This window comes from Aulonocara stuartgranti (genome assembly GCF_965226115.1).
Source record: "Aulonocara stuartgranti genome assembly, chromosome: 7".
Taxonomy (NCBI): Eukaryota; Metazoa; Chordata; class Actinopteri; order Cichliformes; family Cichlidae; genus Aulonocara; species Aulonocara stuartgranti.
Window position 1 is genome coordinate 10861752 of NC_138945.1, and position 19177 is coordinate 10880928.

Here is a 19177-nt window from a genome sequence, read left to right on the forward strand (position 1 = left end):
CCGATACCGATATCATAAATTTGGATATCTGCCGATACCGATATGAATCCGATATAGTGTTTTTTAATCAACAAAACTGTTTTTTAAATATCTTGCTGCATTTTGTATAAGTTCATACTCAAGTTTAAAACAACAACTACACTAAAGCTATTCTGTTATACCTGTATGCAAAAAAAAATATTTCATATTTCAGCAATACTGATCAATCTAATAAACTTAAACCTACACCATCCTCCCTATTCTGGTATTTTAAAGAGTACTTAGCATAAATATTAAGCAACCTAACTAATAGGGTTCCAACTCCCAGCAACAACAAAAATAAATAAATAAAAAATAGGGAACCACCCCTCACGCTCCACCTCATGATGCTTAATCGCCGTAATCAACCTTAATTTGATGCAGTGTGAAAAAAAAATGCACAGAAATCAATTATTTTTCAAGAAATATTAAATAGATTCAACATCTTTCTTCAACAGAATTGCAGACTGCACAGATGGTACCTTCCCAAAGGAAAAAGTACTATAGCTTACTAGGGTATATATATTAGACTTAATAATAATAATAATAATAATAATAATAATAATGGATACTTTATTGATCCCCATGGGGAAATTACTTGTTTTTCTCTGCATTCACCCTAATAGTCACTATATACAGTAATGGACTTCTATTCATTTTGCATCAAATTAAAACTTTGGGTGTCAGATAATTATTTATTAAAAGCTAGACATTTTAAATGAGAATAAGAAAGAAAAGTATGTCTTTGTGCCCCCTTTTCCCTGTTAATGCCCTATCGGCCCCCCTGGCTAAACTTTGCTAGATCCGCCCCTGCACAGTTACCAGTCGTCAGCTACATAGAAAAAGATCCTGGAGTAGAAAGTAATATTAAATACATTCTAACAACAGCTGATCAAGCTTAAACGTGCTGCTGTTGTTCAGCCGCTGGTTTCCTCTTTCTGGTGCAAAGTGGGCCAAAAGCAAACCAGAGAGACGGACTCGCGACAGAAAAGCCGATCAGCTGATCGTTAAGCAGTTTCATGATTGAAGTAGCAGCAAGAAGAGGCAGTCGTTTGTTAAGCTTAACGCAGGAATGCTTTACAAACATTCAGAGATGGACTTACACACTTGCTTTACTTCTCTCGGGATAACTTTGTCGGAGATGAAATGCCGGGTTGCTAGCGAAGCTCCAAATGCTATCCAGACCACCGACAGGTCCCGCATGCCACAGCCACTCTATCACGTGATGCATACTGCTCCAAGTGCTAACGTTCTGAGGTGGCGTGTTGCAAGTTTTGTGAGATGCTTTCGTGATATTTAATGGATCGGATTAAATTTTTTATTTTTCTCCGATATCCGATCCAGTAATTTAGGTCAGTATCGGACCGATACCGATAGGTAATATCGGATCGGTCCATCTCTACTTGTTATTTTTCCTGTAAAATGCATGTCTCACTAATCAGCGAGCCAAAGGAAACAGGTTTTTGATCTCATTTGGCCCACCTACCGTTGCAGGGTGAGTTTAAAACAAGATAAGTGGATTTATTATTTATTATGCGGATTTATTATGCTTACATAACACGGCCAGAGCGAGAATAATTACAGCAGTGATAGCGGCTTTTAGCAGGCTAGCAGGGTGTGTTAATTTAGAACAATTATAAATCAGATTTAGCATATTTACCAACAGCTGGAGGACATGAGGGAGGTTCAGAGATACTTGTGAGCGGCCGCATACCTCGTGTGATTGAGCATCTGCCATGATATGAATGCTCTCGTGCTTTTTCTTGTCTTTTTGACATTTCATATTCACATAAGTTGGAAAGGGGAATTTTTAGGTCAGTTTGTACATCTCTGACAATAGCATATTCACCACTACTGCTGTAATCTCTAGCAGTTAGCATTGTTGTACACAGTGACAGCTGTAATCTCTCTTTGTGACTTCAACTCTCACTAAAGTGATTACTGAATCCGTCTACTGCTCTCTTTTCATTTTTCTACTCCACTCCCTCTCTCCTTCTCTCTCTATGTGGTTGGTAATCAGTCAGCTTAGCTCTTCTTCTCAGTAAACAACATTAGCCCGGAAGGCCAAACCAGCCAATCCAGGCTCGGCAGAGCCGGCTGGGCGGCCAATAGCAGCGAGGAACATCAAGTCCCTCGTGACACAGTGACCTGCTGCATGTCAGTGAGCATTGCTATGGAAACCCTACTGTACAGCGCGGCTCAGTGGAAATGCAGCAAATTGAGGGAGGGAGGAGAGAGGTGGGAGGAGAGGAGAGAGGGATGCTGGCAGACGTGGGAGAGTAACGAAGAGAAAAACTAAACAGCAGCGGTAGAGACGGAGGAGGAGTGTTTCCTAGAAATTTGGCATCAGGTGGAGTTGGAGGGGAAGTGTAGCTGACTCAAATTGCACAGCGTGTTTCAAAAGTATGTAGGCAGCAGAGCATCTTTGAATGCTGTGGCTTCTGGCTCATATTGCTCTGGAGATGACTGAGCTGTGAGTCTGTAAGGCAGATTTTACTGTGAAGCGCTCTGCACTGGACCGTATCACAAAACCAATGAAGGAAAATGATTATTTCAGCTTTAAGCTAAACATTTAAAATCACATTTAAGCTGTCTTAATAAGCAACAACAGTTAGACCTGGCATAGTTTAAGCTCGTGTTTTTTTCATGGAAATTAACAGCTATGGTATTAATTTTAAACTCCTATATCTTCTTCACAAACTTGGGTGTCCACGTGACACCAATAACCCTTTTATGGCTGAGGGACAAAAAGGACTGACAAGTCCCAGGTTTTCTGACACTGTATAAGATTCATGTTCTTTTTTAGACTTTATTAAAGTTTTGCAGTCACATGACAACTAACTATGTGACGTTAACTTGTCCGATATTTTAGACATGTCACAATAATTGTGACAGTGTAGGGTCAAGTCATTCAGGCCCCTTTCACTCAGCCCTGAAAGCAGTGACGCCTCGTCAACCACCGGGTTCTCAGGATAAGTGTTAAGTGTAAGGATAAACCTTATTTGATACATAGCAGATTATATATATCGTGATTGCTAGTAATTTCCTTGGAGATTTACTTTCAAAATAAAAGTTTTTTGACTACTCTCCCTATTCATGACATGGACACTGTGATGTCAGTTCAGGATGTAGCCTTCGACTGCCGCTCGAATGAAAGTAGAAAAACCTGATGAACAGATTAACTTTGCTGCTTCTGTGAATACTGTCTGTATATTGAGCTGCACTTTATTTTCTGATAGCTTTCATGTTCTCTGAATAGCCTCTACTGTATCTTTCATTTGCCGAGAAAATACCTGTTGTACAGTCACTTATCCAAGTGATTGTACAACTTGGATAATGGAAAAAAACGGACTGAACTGTGCTGCATGTCTTCTTCCAAAGTGATGATAAAACAAGTAATTTTTACACATTATTTATGCAGCATTTGCATTCGAAGAAGCAATTTACACATGTCAATATAAGTTTGCATTAGCACAGATTAGAAAATAGGAAAAGGATAGAACGCAAGTAGGAAAAGCTCACATTCTCTTTACACACAGACCGGACAGCTAGAAAATATCGTTTTTTGGTGCAAACAACTTTTGGGCTCCACCAGCTTCTTCTTAGTTGACGTTCACATTTATCCAGGCTTGGGAGGAACCCTAGGAGTCATACTAGCGTGTTACCCACTGAGGCTGGGATTTTGTTTCCTCCCAGTTTTGAACTGGGCATCTTTTTTGTGTGTGAGGCAAATGTGTTCATCACTACACTATGGAGGCGCTGATGCAGGTTTATAATTACAAGTAAAGTCAGGAACACATTCGGCCGCAGGAAGGCAAGATTCATGTTCGCATTTCTTCTTTGGTTACTGAACTATTTATCTTTTTCTGGTTATTGTTTTCTGTTTCTTAAATTCTGCACCAGCATCAATGGTTACTTCCTCTATTAAAACATATTAGTTTTATTACCTCACAGATCTATAAAAAGAACAGATGCATGCTGTTATAATAAGGACACTGTGTACTGTTGGAGCTAGATAACCACGCGTAACTAGGCCAATCTCTGCTGCATTTACTGTATGTGGGTTCAAATGATACAGTTACGCTCCAACATATCCCTCTCTGAAAGGCCCATTTTTGTCTTTCTCTTTCTTTCTTTAATGATCTCACTCGCCTCCTGATTAGAGAGTATCTCTCATAACAATCACGATAATCATCTATCCACCGAGTGAGCCATCTCTCAGTTTTCAGTTCATCATATAAGTGATCTATTCATCCATTAATCTGTACATCTGTTGAATCATCTATGCCTCCCTCTGTCAGTCCGTCCATCTGTCTGGTCATCTATCAAGCCGAATTATTCTCCTTTGTACCGAATCAACCCCTAAAACCAGTCTGGTCTGCGGATTTTATCGGGCTGCTCAGGACTGTGTGTGTTTGTGTGTCGTGAAGAGCAGTGTAATGCGGCCTGGTAGTTGTAGAGTTATGTAACGAGGCTTTAGCGGCACGTATGCTACTGTCAGCTCCATACTTACACACATACTACCAGATTTCATGGCTGTGCAGTTTTTGCACATGCATGCAATGTAGTGTATGCATGTGCAGTCACACCCACAGCGACTGAACTAAGTCACAACCTAAGAGACTCAACATGCAACTGATTTCATTTTCTAGGCAATTGTGATGCAGATTTGGAAGACTTTACAAATGAAAGAAGAAGAATCAAATGTATAATTACATGTTTTGCTTTTTCAAACACAGACATATTTCATGCATTTAAGCGACCAACATTTCATCTGGTGTCCCTAGCAGACTGATGGATGCTTTTGGGTGTTCGGCACAAATAGTGTGCTGATATTGGCTGTGTTTGTAGTCATGCTAGTGGCTCTTATGATTATCATTTCATCATAAAATTAAATATTTTGACACCTATTGGATGGAATAGCATCAAACTGTGAATGTATTTATGGGCTCCACAGATTTACTATGATAGTTTTTATTCCTTGGATCAAAATTCCAATTAAAAAGTATTTTAATATAGTTATTCTGGTCAAACTGGGGGGAGATAAGCCATATGCCACTGGGTTTATTGCTAATCAGTAAATTATAGCATGTTAACATGCTAATAAAGAATAATAAACGATATAAACGTTACATTTCCCTTGTCATAAAGATATCAGGATGCTGACTTTCGTATTTATTGCAGCATGTGACTGACTAACATGACTGTAGATGCGTAGGGCCAGTTTTAATAAGCAGGGGAAATTACTGTAATGGCTTAAAGTGGAGGGGGGAAAGCACCAGCGGGACTGGAATACTAATAATGTGTACACTGATGAACAGTCGGTTTATTTTTGTGCTAACCAGCAATTCTCAATCTGGAACGCTGCTGCCACCAAGGCTGTGTGGTAACTGCACACCATTTGGAAATCACAAGACTGACCTCCAACCGGTTCCCAACTTTTAATTTACTTTCTGATTGTTACTTTTCCTGGATAAACATTATTCACTGTCCGTGGTCCTGAAACAGGAAAAAAAAGAACAGTGGGAAAGATTTCATGTATTTTTTTGGGACTTTTTTCTGGCTTCAGGGGTAAAATTAAGCCTTCAAACGTCTGAAAATAAGACCCTTTAAAAGCTTGCTTAATCTCCTGAAAAGAAACACCAAAAATATAAGACTTACGAGTAGTTTTGGTGCATCTGGTATAACAGAAAAACATGCATTAGCAATCTATCTTTTCTGATAGCACTTTCCTCCAGCAATTCAAGCCCATTAATACAAGTAGAGAAAATATCCCTCCCTATAAAAGCAAATACTGCAGCCAGGTCAAGTGCAAGATGGATTAAAAACTTCTGTCCTATACAAACTAGTTCAAATTTTAGGTAACTAGGAAATTATGAAAAAGTGCACAAATGCAATGTCTGTCCTCTGTTCAGCAATGTTTTTGGGGCTTGTTACTTGGGAGCTGATGTCCTCTTCCATCCCTCTAACCTTTCACTCATCCCTTAAGACTGCGTGGCCTGAATTGAAGGACTCTAAATACACAGAGTGTCCTCAGCAGCTGAATTGAAAGTTGAGGGTTGGGAGGACACGAGGAAGAGGAGGAGAAAGACAGAGAAAGGAGGAATCAGAGACAGAAAATGAGAGCAAGTACATTTTCAAAAGCTGTCCTGGCGCGACCTCTTGCCTCAGCATGAGCATGTGTGTGTGTTAACAAGGCGTGATAGAAGAAAGGATGACCCTAGAAAACCTTTAGAAAAGTTCCTCCTACTGTGCATCTGCTCTCGGCCTGTCAATCATCAACCAGTAAGAGGCTGTTTTCACAGAGGACAGTTGTCAAATATCGCTCATTGACAGGAACTGAGTGGTGTGCCTTCTGCCACACGCAAACCAACTCCCAAAACACCCACAATGCATCTGTCCTTCTGTATCTCCTATAGTTCTTACCTCCATCCGAGTACGTCTCTGTTCCGTATCCGTCCTGCAGGCCGTTGTTCCACGTCCCTTCGTACTTCCCGCTTGTCCCCGTGCTCTCCCGCACGCCATAGCGTCCTTTAAAGCCATTCGTCCACTCGCCTTTGTACACCCAGCGGCCTTTATTCTCAACGCCCACACCGTGTCTCTTGCCCTGAGCCCAGGTGCCCTGGTAGGTGTTCCCGCTGGGCCAAGTGTAGACACCCAGCAGTTCAAACCCATGGGCCCAGGAGCCGCAGTACTCGCCCTGGCCTTTGGGTCCAGTGCAGATCCCGTGACCGTGCGCCTTGCCCTCCTCCCACCCTCCGCAGTATGACCCCCCATCGTCAAAGTTGAACCTGCCGCCAGTGGACATGCATGAAACAGGTCTTGGCAATTCCCCTGAAGCCTCGACAAAAAGAAAAAGAAAAGAAAAGAAAAAAGAAGGAAGGAAAAAGGACAGGTTGGTGCTAGAACCAATCCATGGAGCGGAGTTTGGAGGTTGGTGAGGGTAGGGGTAAGGAGGTGAAGGAGGGAGTGGGAGGGAGTGAACTCCCACACAAATCAAGATAGGCCACTTTCAGTTTCCCACTAGCTTGGTGTGGAAGAATTGGAAATGAGGTGGACTAAAAAAAAAAACAAACAAACAAAAAAACGTGGCCCCTCACAGCTGTGTCAGGGCTCTCCCGGCCTGTTGGGGAAAGGTAGCAGGTTGCTGTTCACTCCATCCTCTTCGTGGGCTCTTTGTAGCTTTGGCTAGCACTTTCCAGCTTCTCTGTGGCCTTTCCAGGTGAGAGAGGAGGAGAGTAGGGCCAGAGCTGCCATTATTCTCCCTCAGCAGAAGTTTAATCCATGAGGCAGCTCCGCCGGCCTGCCATCGGCCTGCCTACACAGTCTACGACACAAACGCAGAACTCTTCCTCCTACTCTCTCGCCTGCCTTCCGCTCAGGCCCACTCAATCTGCCACCTCCTACCTGATGATGCCTCCACCTCTCTGGGGTGTAGAGCCGAGAAGTTTCCCGGTGGCAGCCCTTCAAACCTCCGAGCCTCCAGCATAGACGCCACCCTGATCAGCACAGAGGCTTCAGCTGGAGCGGTGACATGATATTTGACAAAAGAAGAAAAAAAAAAAAAAAGAAAAAAAAAAGATTCTCCTCCTCAGATTTTTCTTTTTCTCCAAGTCTGTTGTTGACGATCAGACAAAAATATTTAAAGTGAGACTCTGTGGCTCACACCAGACTTCATTCTCAGCTTTAACACACACACATATACTGCGCTTTGCTGCACAGCCAGGGATCGCACACATGCATAGAGAGAGGGAGAGAGACAGAAATAATGGGAAAAACACAGAATGTAATCTGCTTGGCTGCCTGTTTCGTCTGTCCTGTGGTGCCGGAGAGCAGCAATGCAGTCTCCTGCCTTATGCACGCATACACTATATGCAGGCACACACACATATGCACACACACTCCTTCTGACAGAAAGTGCGCACACACAGACAATGAAAATAAATAACTGAACTGATTAATTTCTCTTCTTCTATTCCCCGTCTTCCTCTCTCTCTCAGTCTGACTGTAGGTCTTTAATCCACTGCGTCCATAAGTGGTTTATCCTCTGCGTGGGCTGCCTTCAGATTGCCTGTTTGATGAAATACCATCCATCTATATGATCCTGTTAAGGTGCGCTCTGTCCTCTTCAGCATCGCCTGCTCGTCTCCATGTTTCCCTATGGAGTGCCGGCTGACGCACAGCCTGCCTGCTGCCTTGGTCTTACAATCTCTTCTCCTCCTACGGCTGGATCTCTGTAGCTCTCTCTCTCTCTCTCTCAGAAAATCTGCTCATTAGAGAGGACTGTTCCAATGCAGCCACAACCCCCAACCTTCCCTGCTCAATAGCACAATCCAGTTCTTAAAGAGATAGAAACGCCACACACAACTTTCTATTGCCACCCTCATCTGTAGCTTTATTTTTTAGACTGTTTATCATTATCTCGGCTTATCTCTAATTTTATTGGCCTGAATACACAAGGGCTGGATGATGATACTGATTCTAAAAGTCCTGAGGATGGTTTATTCCATGTCATTAACTTTTTGTCTACTGGGTAGTTTCTGTTTGCCTTGTTTGTCCTTTGTGGTCTCTCTTTCATCCCCCAAAGATTCATGCCAAAATTAATCCCCCTCCCTGATCTCAGTGCTCTTCCTGTTAAATGGGAGCTCTTCCTTCCCACTGTTGCCAAGTAATCGCTCAAAGAGGATTAGATTGTTGGGGTTTTCTCTCTGACACTGCAGGCTCTGTAGAATATAGCCTTGAAGAAATAATCATTAATCCATCGATTTTCTTAACTATTTATCCAAATGAAGCTTATGCTTAAGTGCAATAAGGAAGTTTTGTATTTACTAATCTGTCTGCTTTTTAGGGTGTTTGGTTGCTAGTCTGTTCTTTACATCACTTCCACTTCTATACACTGTAGAGATGGATAGTATTTCATCAAACAGGCAATCTGAAGGCAGCCCACGCAGAGGATAAACCACTTATGGACGCAGTGGATCAAAGACCTACAGGGCTCGTGGCTCAAGAGTTGGGTGTTTGCCTTGTAATCGGACGGTTGCCAGTTCGAGCGCCGGCTTGGACAGTCTTGGTCTTTGTGTTCTTGGGCAAGACACTTCACCCGTTGCCTTCTGGTGGTGGTCAGAGGGCCTGGCAGCCTTGCCTCTGTCAGTGCACCCCAGGGTGGATGTGGCTACAATGTAGCTTGCCATCACCAGTGTGTGAATGGGTGGATGACTGAATGTGTAAAGCACTTTGGGGTCCTTAGGGACTAGTTAAGCACTATACAAATACAGACCATTTACACAGCAGAACTCAATTCTGACATTATCGCTCTAGCCCAGCCATCTTTCTGCCCTGGTTCTTCAAGCCAATCAGCCTCCACTCTGCATACTTTAAATCATACTGCTCATCTTTGATTCTCACTTGTGGCGCAACCCACCTCCGCCTAAACACAAGTCACTCAGTGCGCCATCCAAGCCTCCATCTTATCTTCTTCCCCACCGGTGCCTAGACTCTGATTATCCTTCCCTAATTCCGATCACTGCTGCGATTGTGTTCTGCTGTGATGGGCCATCAGAGGCTTATAGCCAAATAGCATTGTCTGTATATCAATAAACTTTCAGCTTCTTTTAAGGATCTCTCCTTATTGGACATATAGTTACGTGGGCTGGAGCCTATCACAGCTAATCCTAGGAGTTTCATTCAGTTCATCTGGACACGAGTTCAGTCTCACTTGACAGCAGATTCCACAACCCTATAAAAACGCATAGCTCCCTAATGATCAACACCAGCACCCCTACATAGCAATAAGTCATGAGATCAGATTCAAGATCACTGATATGCAAAGTTGTCATTGCCATTAATCACTGGCCATGTGCGCTATACAAAGAGAATTGATGAATGGCTGCAATCAAAGCATAGTTAGATGTTCAAAGATGTACTCTTAGGTCCACTCTTCAATTCAAAGATGATTGTTTGCTTATTACATAAACAGCCGGCTTGCCCTGGGGTGGACTAATTTCTGGTGTAGCATGTTTTGGGGCTTATAAACCACAGAGATCGAGCCTTTTAAAAATACACCCAGCTGACAGACACAGGATCACAGATATGGTTTTCACTCAGGCAGTTTTTTTCCTTTTTCTTCTGTCTTGGATCGCCTGGAGCTTTCTTTAGGTGTCTTCTCTACTTTGACAAATGCTCAGCTGGGATAACCAAATTTACCCAGATCATCTTTGATATGGTGTTCTTCTGCTTCCTTGGCAACTGTGTCTTTGGGGACAGTGTTTGCTCAGTGTTGCAGTTTTTTTAATGACACATAATTAGTGCTCCAGTGGATAATGAGAGTCAGACCTTAAATATTGAGCCACATGTTTTGGTTCAGTTTTAATCAACTTTCAACTACTCACAATTATCAATGGTAATTCCCACCTATCATAGGGCTAAGGTTGGTGTACATCCTGTACAGGTTATGATCCGTAGCTGGGCTAACACAAAGACATACGACTCCACACTCTCAGGCTTACACATGCAGCCAATTTGTCATTTAACTTAAACCGCAAACCTTTGGACTGTGAGAGGTAGCTAGCGTACCAGCAACAAGTTGCGCTACTAAGAAATGCGCTAGAGATTTGAAAACAGATTTCAAGTAAATTTGTCGTCACGACCAATACAAATGCTGTCACATGGACTGTCACAAGTTAACTGTAAGAACACAACCAGGTGGATTTAGATGTGTTGTGTGGTTGTTGGCATAAAGATGCACAGGTGTGAAGCGTTAAGATGATGGTGCCATCACTGGGGATTTCACCCAGGAAAAGTGTTTCTCTGTGGGCTTAATGAGAAATTAATCAGAATCAGAATCAGAATACTTTATTGATCCCTGGGGGAAATTATTTTTTGTTACAGTGCTCCATTAAAGCTGTCTTGTTCCATGTTTGAATAAATCGGCAGACTCTTTTTATTCCTTACATGTCCACCACGTCTTCTGTGATGCTTCTGTATACTGCATGATTATGTTCAGCCCTTTGTATATTGCCTTGGTGTCGGATCTGTCACTAAGCTGGAAGGTAATCTGTTTCAATGGGAGCGCTGGGAGCATCCCATTATTGTTTTCTATTATTAGCATTTTTCATTTTTGTCATTTTAATTTCCTGCCTTTTCTTTATTTTTACAGACAGGTTGTCAGTAATCTCTCGATGCTGCCTGAGCCGTGTGCCAAACTTGCAATATGCTGCATATCCTGTCTTCTATGTTCCTTTAAAGGCGGTTGTGGCTCAGGAGGAAGAGGGTGGGTGTCTACTGTTAAGAAAGAGGGTGGTCCAAGCTCTGGCTCCTTCAATCTAGATGTTGAAGTATCTCTAAAGATGCCAAACCCTGAGATGCCCTGGATGCATCCATCAGAGTGTGAGTGTGTGAAGGTTAGGTTAAAAAGTACCTAGGCATAGAAAAAAAAAAGCCAGGGATGTGTATGTATTCTATAATCGATTTCAGTTTCTGCTCCATTTCTGTTGCAGATGTTAACATAAACAGCTCAAATTAATAATGCCTTAAGAAATCTGGAAATCTGCAGAGGAGTAATCAATTTCAGGCTCTCATTTTTCTCATATGTTTATCATCATAAAGCAACATCTAATCAAATCTGTCATAATGCAATCTCTTGAAGTAATGAATAACTCGGTGATGCATTACAGTTATAACTTTTTTCTTAAAAAAGGATTCCAATTTAATGATGAAATTCGATTAATCTACCCATAATAATATCAGTAATGCTCACTAGCACCTACAGAGGCTTCATGCTGGGTTCAGAAGAATCCGGTTTACTCTGTAGCAGGAGGGAGACACAGACTAATTAATGTGAAACACAGTGTCATTTAATTATTTCATTTAAGTGCATTGTGTGCTTAGCTAGAGTGCTTTTCTTAGTCTCTGATATGCAAACGTGTGTGGAGATGCAGCTGAAGCTGGAGCTTCTGAAGAACTTCAATGTACTGCTTGCATATATAAAACGTGGATGTGGCCATTGATTGGTTTTGGAGCCATAAGCTTTCAACATCATTATAGCTGTTAATTTCCTGGAGTCAGAAGTAACCATATGTATTGTTCAAAGGGTGGAGCGCTAAGTTATACACTAATACTAGTTAGCTCAGTTAGCAAACACACAGACACTCATATCTGCTAATTATTGATACTCAAAAAACTAATGAAATAGTTTAATTTTACTCACTAAAACTGAAGCACAATGTCCCTTGGACAGACTGGACCACACAACAGGCCGTTAGAAATCCTCCAAAAGACAACAGTAGCACAAGCACAGCATAAAGGCAGATTGGTGGCTAGCTAAATAGCAGAGCAGATTGACTACAGTTCTCACTATTGGGATACCCATAACTAAGACCCAATATCCAGGTGGATGAGCTATAAATAAAACTAGAGGAATACACTTTGGGTTATTTCATTTTTGGCTTAATTTCCTCAGTTCCTGTGGTTTTCTCGTGGTCTTCACTGAGGCTAAGCTAACTGCTGCAGAATGGACTAGAGATGTGGTTTTACCTTTTGTTTGTTTTCTTTCTTGTGTTTTTGGATGGGGGTATATTAAATGCTAAAAATATTAGATGTTTGTGTGCAATGGCATGTAAAGTACCAAGAAAAGCATTCCTTTTTGCTTTGCTGTAATATTTATGGGTGCCTTGCATGAAGTGCTGTACCAACTTTGGCCACTCCAAAGAGTTGTATGGCGTTATTTTTGTGCCACTATTCTGAGCGCACGTAAAAAAAAAATGAGCGCACGTAAAAGGAATTTGCAGGTGCAAGTGTTGCATTTATTTTGAGCTAAGAAAAGCTAAATTTGAGTGAACAAAATTCATTGCTGCATGCAAAAAATGTATTTCCGTGTTTGCTATTATCCACAAACACACACACACAATAGCAGCCCCTCTCGCTCAGTTTTTGCATTTGCGCTCGCTCGCTATGTGTTGCTTGCGCTCTCAACATTTCTGCCTGTGCGCGCTCAACTCTTCCTGTACACCGTTATATTTGTGCCACAAAACCAGCTAATCACAGACTTGCAAAAAAATCTGATTGGCTGGTTTGGTTTCCAACCAGCTCGAAATGACGAAACGCAATATCCTATGTATGGATAATAGCAAACACTGAAATACATTTTTTGCACGCAGCAATGAATTTTGTTCACTCAAATTGAGCTTTTCTTAGCTCAAAACAAATTTCTCCTCAAAATGCAACACTTGCACCTGCAAATTTTCTTTTTACATGCGCTCAATTTTTTTTTTTTTACGTGCGCTCAGAATAGTGTCACAAAAATAACGCCATAGAGTTGCGTCTCCGAGTTTGGTTCCAGCGGGATTCAACTTCTTCTCTGTGATATTGCAGCCAAGACAGCTGGGGCTACGCTCCACTTGGCCATGTCTTTGTGTCACTTGTTACATAACATCACACTCAGGGTGAGGAAAGCGATTTCAATGGAGCATAAGCAGCTCACGAGGCAAGAGGTATGAACCACTGAACCTGCTGACATCTGAAAGGCTGCAGGTAGAGGAGCTGCTCCCGAAAACTTTGAAAACCATAAAACACTGGCAGACACTACAGAGCCTTTTCTACTTTAGATTCAGTTCTAACAAACCAAAATTGTTCTTTGCTGACCTTTTTGCTGACTCGTCCACTATGCTGGCCGGGGTTCGAAGCGCTGTTCTTTCTTCTCTGTGTGATTTCTGCCTCAAGTGTACCTCAGCGAACTTAACACCTCCAAGTGGATGTAATGTTTAATGCCAGTGTGGCTCATTTTCAATGTGTGATGTAAAACATAATACATTCACACCTGTGTCTCTCACTTTCTCCTACAAGACTTATCGCGTCCTCCTTTCCCATTCACTTTCTTCACACTGCTGTCCTTTTGCTGTTGTTGTCTTTGTCCTTCCGCATGGCAGTGTCTATGAGAGCTAAGCCAATTCTGACCCAGATTATGGTAATAAAATCACTGAGGGTAGGGATTAAGGCTTAGACCTCTAAACACAGCAGACAGAGAGACAAAGGTGGGGGAAGGCTGAAGGTGAGCAGGTGAGCGGGCAACAGAGTGAGACTGGGTTGGTGTGATTTCCTGACCACAACAAATGGATTAGGATTTAGAGAAGTTGGAAGCAAAAGAGTAACGAAGGTTCACAAATCCTTGACATCATTTGAACAGATTCAATTACAGCACTGGCTTAATCACGGATAATGTCATGGGGTGAGGAGAGGAGGAAGACTGAGTGAATGAAGAGGAGCCCTGAATAAAAGTGGCACTCAGACGGTGAGGGGTGGAGATTGGCCACTTCAACTCCAAACTTGGAGTACAAACAGGGTTCACATTAACTGCAAATTAATTAGTCAAAGCAAGACAGCAGATATTCATATTTTGTTATCTTTATATGCAGGTTGATGTAAGGATAATTTAGCTAAGTCCACAAGGCCCCACCAGCTAATTCACTCATTTAAAAAAATGTGGGACAAAGTGGGAAATGTCAGCAATGCTGAGCGGTAATCTTAAATTTTTATGTTAAATAATAGTTTATCCAGGAATGTATCACAGACTGTCACACCTTTGTTTAGTGATTAGACAGGTTAACCTTCCTCTTCCTAATAATAAATGCCTTCCTTCCATACTCACTGGGTAAAAGCCAGATTTTAGAAAAGAGCTTGTGCTGCGTAACCATTCATAATGTGGGACATTACCTCAGGATAATGTGGGACAGAGGAGAAGGAACACAAATGGTGTGGAGTCCCACACAAAGGAGGACATCTGGTCACTCTAGCTCCAGCCACATTTAAAGTTCTCGTTTTATTTATTTCCAACTCATTATTTTTATTCTAGCTTAGCAAGACTCGTAACGCCCCAGATTTAAGCCAGCTTTGTTGTGATTGGCTGCTCCTCACAATCAGAAGGGTTTAATAGCAGGTAGGTGGAGCTTCTGTGCTCAGATGGCCATATTAGGGATATCTGATATCTGTAGCTTCAAAAGAAGCAAAGCACAACAAATTACAGTTTTTAAAAAAATCTATTTTAGTCTTTCTATTGCAGTCAGTGTGCAGTTGCAGCGCCTGTATGAAAACGGCTTTGGCGAGCATGGTTTCACTCATGTGTGTCAGCGTTATAGTGAGAATTATGACTCCTTAAATGCTCCGGGGATATAAATTTCAGCCATTAGGAATGTCAGAGGCCAGTTCCTCCATACTGGCTCAGACATTGATGGTAAAGTAAAGAAACCCACATCTGTCTCTAAACCCGTTTCTCCTCGCTGTTAGGCAACCTCATCCAGCAGCTCACTGTTTGCTCACAATCTGCTCGGTACATACAGTGGGTGATATCTCCAAGCAATCAATAAGAGTGCTCCTCTGCGTGGTCAATCATTACACAAGTGTGCATTTTTGAAACGACTGAATGAAAACCCTGCACGTCTATTTTTGCAATTTAATGTACAGCGAGAACAGAAATATCCAGAAATATCCCTCTGCCTCGAACTGATGCACTCACATTCTACAAGTTTCTGTCTTTCTTGCGCACACTCACGGCTGACGTATCTCTGACGACTGCACGCTACGTGCCCCCCACGTCAGCAGCACACCCCAAAAAAATCTCTTAAGTTATTTATAAAATCTTTTTTTGTACCGCAGTTGAAATAAAAAAAAAGAGGGGTGGGTGGCGGGTGGGGTCGCACTAGGGGAGAGGGTGAACGAGAGGAAGGCAGCCATCTCCTCCTCTATTATTCATCAGTCTCTTCTCATCCCTTGTTTGCTATGCTGACGGAGGATAAAATAGGTCACCCAGGGATAGGCTGGTGCTCACACGGTGACTGATGTCTTTCCTGACATCGTGCACTTGCCCTCTCATCCTTCCCTGCATGCCTCACTCCTCTTTCCTTTTGCCATCTTCCTGTAAAACACTCCGGCTTTCTCTCCACCTTTCCCTGCTCTTCTGCTCCTCCTCCTCAAATGCAGTCATTCCCCGGCTCAGCTGAGCTTGTTTGCTTTTCCCAGTCAAAGCGAGAGAAAGAAAATTTGTTGCCAACAGCCATCTGCAGAGGGCACACCAACCCAATTATGACTTTGGAATAAAAGGAATGAATGATGCTGCGTGAAAGTCCATGGAAATGGCACAAAAAGCCTCTTTATATCTCAAGCCTGATGTTCTAGGTTTTGTTTTTCTTAAATAAAAAAACCTAAACAATTTCATTTGACAAAAGTCTTCAGCTAGAGAGTGCAACTGTGGCTAGGAAAAGCGTGGTTAAAGTTTTGCTACACAGTGCAATCTAATTTCGATCTTAGGCTGATTTTGTTTTTCTTTTTACCAAAATTGGAAGCCTTAAACTGTGAATAGTTTTGTCAGAGGGATAACCTAGAGGCTTCTTTTTTCCATCTGGCTCACCTATTTTATGTCTTTATAAAACTTGCATGACCTATACGTAATATTACATTGTAAATGATTTTGGTTAGTATTGTGATACAGCTTAAAGTAAGTATTGTTCTTGATCTTAAGAGCTGTAGCTATCTTTGTTTTGTTTTTTTGGGGTTTTTTTTTTTTTTTTAAATCAGATTGTGTGAAATATTGTTAATGTCATTCAAATAGCATTATTCTGGCATTAACAATGTGAATCTACTTAATATTAAGACTTTATGTAAGCAGTTAGTATAGTGTGATAATGTAGGGTCATTAGTGCTTTGTTAAGTTGGGACACATTTTTTACAAAATGGGCTGGGAGTGAACAATGTGTAAATTCGAAACCTCTGCAAAAACAGGGTTGCTAAAACATTAGAGATTACACCACGGTTATGGTGGGGAAGTCTCCCTTGTCTTCACCAAGATTGTTTTTGTTCCCTCAAAACTTGGGGTAGCCTTAGATCACTTCTATCCTCTTTAAATAATGTATTACAGCATTCATTAATGCAGTATAGCTAATAGTCTGCAAGGTTTAATTCTTCTGTTTGTGTGGTCTACAGATAAAGGAGGAGTTCAAGAGAATAACCACTGTAAGCCTTGAATGGCTACACTTGACCATTGCACCCCAAAACTGATGGATGTCATTTTATCAAGGGGAGGAGCTAAGGGAGTGAGAATCAGGCAGATCAAGGACATGCTTCTTGAGGTAGGACAACTATTTAGACTTTGGGTAGCTTTGAAATGCACTTTGTTGTCAGTCACCCATGTATTTTATACTCACACTTTATTTTTTCTTAAATAGCACAATACAATTGAAACACGCAGAGAAGTAGCCATCTGCTGCCTTATCACTTTCCTTGGAGAGAAGGACGAGGACCTTTTCATGGAGTTTGGTGTAAGTAATTCAGCATTGTGTGTGTGTTCCATTGATCATCTGAATTCATTAAGATTCAGTAAGTATAAAAGTCTAATCTATAATTCACTAACCTATTTTTTAAAATTTGCTTTACAAGGACACCAAAGAACTTAAGGCAGGTGATGAAAACTGCCATCATCAGTGACCGGTACACCCCTGGATCTAACCATAAGACTGCAACCATTGTGGTGGAGGAAACAAAAATAATGGAGGGCCAGAATTTCCCAAGGTGCTGTGTTTTGCTCATGGGCATAATATATGCTCTCAATCTGACCTAATGCAAATATACTTTTGAAGTTGTTCAGAAGCTGTTCCTTGACCTTGATGGAACCATCATTATGTTAAAGATGTTGACTCTGTTTCAAAAATTGTTAACTGTTTTGAATCCTGTATGTGTAAAATTGATCTTAAAGGTGTTTGCTACATTGTGTAATAGAAAGATGCAAGATCTTGTAAAGTTTGGTAGGCATTGAAAGTTAACATTTACTGAACACTTGCATGGAAGTATTACTGCAACAAAATGTTTTCTAAGTAGATTTTTTACCAATTGAACACATTTGTTTCTGTGGTGTTAAATACATAAAGGCATATTCTATAACTTGGCTGTGATGGTATAAATCTAAATTTCTGGTTTATTTTCACTTTTTAAATACAAAGTGTTGAAATGCCTACTGTTAAAAAAATAAAAAAGTTATTTGATAAAAAAAAAAATGTTGAATGAATTCCTTTCTTAAAAGCTATTACAATAAAAAAAAAAAAAAAGAGAAAGCTAAAATGATGATAATAATGATGAAAATCAGCAACTTAATATTTTAAATAATGAACTTTAAAAAATTGTTTTTGTAATTGCTGTAATTAATTACATAACACTTAAAAATCATTTCAAATAATGTGGAAAAAGTAATTGGAGGAACATAATTTTTATGAGTAAACAACTTAAAAATATGTTTTTAAGCTACCAAATATTACGTAAATGGTAATTCAAATCACCTTTGATTATGGAGGATAATTTAATTCCCGTAACTCAATATAGTTTGTTGGTTCAATCTAATTTCAACATAAGTTATCATAACTCAAAAAGACTAATGGAAACTGTTGCGTTAATTTTTTTTGTTGAGCTTAAACAATAGTTTTTAGAGTGTAGTCAGAATATTGATTTTCATATTTTTGCAGCGTGGCTTTATTCTGCATCCTCCCTGCCTTTCCACGCATGCATGGCCAGTAAGGCGGAAAGAGACCCAGCACAGAAAACACAAGTCATCAGTAACAGCTATGACACTGATTATGTTTGTTCCTATTTTCCTGACTCTGGCAAATAGAAACAACATGGACAGGATTGTCGGAGCTGCTGGAAGAATCATTGGTAAACAACAAACCACATTAGATGAGTCGGATCACACTGCCGTTTTAGGGAAAACTCGGTCTATCATTGTTGACCAAGAACACCATCTTTATTCTGATACTGAACTAACACCCTGAGGATGATGTCATAGGATGCCTCTAGCTACTAAAAAGGCGTAAAAGGGGTAATTTGTGCCAAATGTAATTAGCATACCAAGTAACAAGATGCTTTGTTATATTTCTATAGTTTTATTGAGGCTTTATGTGTGTGCATGTATGAATGTGCGCTGATTATTATCAGCATCTTTATTGTGAATTGATTTGTGAACCAAAGACAATTTCTTTTCTACTGTGGAAAATAAAGTTATTCTAATTCCAAGTACAACTGAGTTGGAGGTGGGTTGCATTTGCTCACTTGCTCAGCTACACTCAAAGACACGATAACATGTCGGCAGCAGTGTGTGAAACATGTCAGCATTAAATATGTTTTGGTG

At 40.9% G+C, this 19177-nt stretch overlaps 1 protein-coding gene and 1 long non-coding RNA gene across 6 annotated transcripts in view; one reads left to right on the plus strand and one right to left on the minus strand.

The window, feature by feature from the left end:
- Nucleotides 1-19177, minus strand: part of jph3b (junctophilin 3b) — a 103622-nt gene that overhangs the window by 49148 nt on the left and 35297 nt on the right. The window contains exon 1 of one of the 4 annotated variants that reach the window (XM_082540527.1): nucleotides 13657-13936. The exons of 1 other annotated variant lie outside the window; for it this stretch is intronic. Coding sequence is in view for 1 of the 3 variants with exons in the window: in XM_082540526.1 (XP_082396652.1) it covers nucleotides 6445-6826 (382 nt within the window). In the remaining 2 variants the exon portion in view is untranslated. Of the gene's footprint in view, nucleotides 1-1121; nucleotides 1192-6444; nucleotides 8286-13656; nucleotides 13937-19177 lie in introns of those variants that run through there. 2 more of the 4 variants (XM_082540526.1, XM_082540529.1) reach the window with 2 other exon arrangements.
- On the plus strand, nucleotides 1188-19068 carry LOC309710781. 2 transcript variants are annotated; one of them, XR_014277800.1, is made up of 4 exons: nucleotides 1188-1275; nucleotides 16987-17132; nucleotides 17229-17321; nucleotides 17440-19068. It is a non-coding gene; the product is annotated as an uncharacterized lncRNA (long non-coding RNA). The 2 variants fall into 2 exon arrangements; XR_014277801.1 differs by lacking the exon at nucleotides 1188-1275 and having other exon boundaries at nucleotides 16210-17132.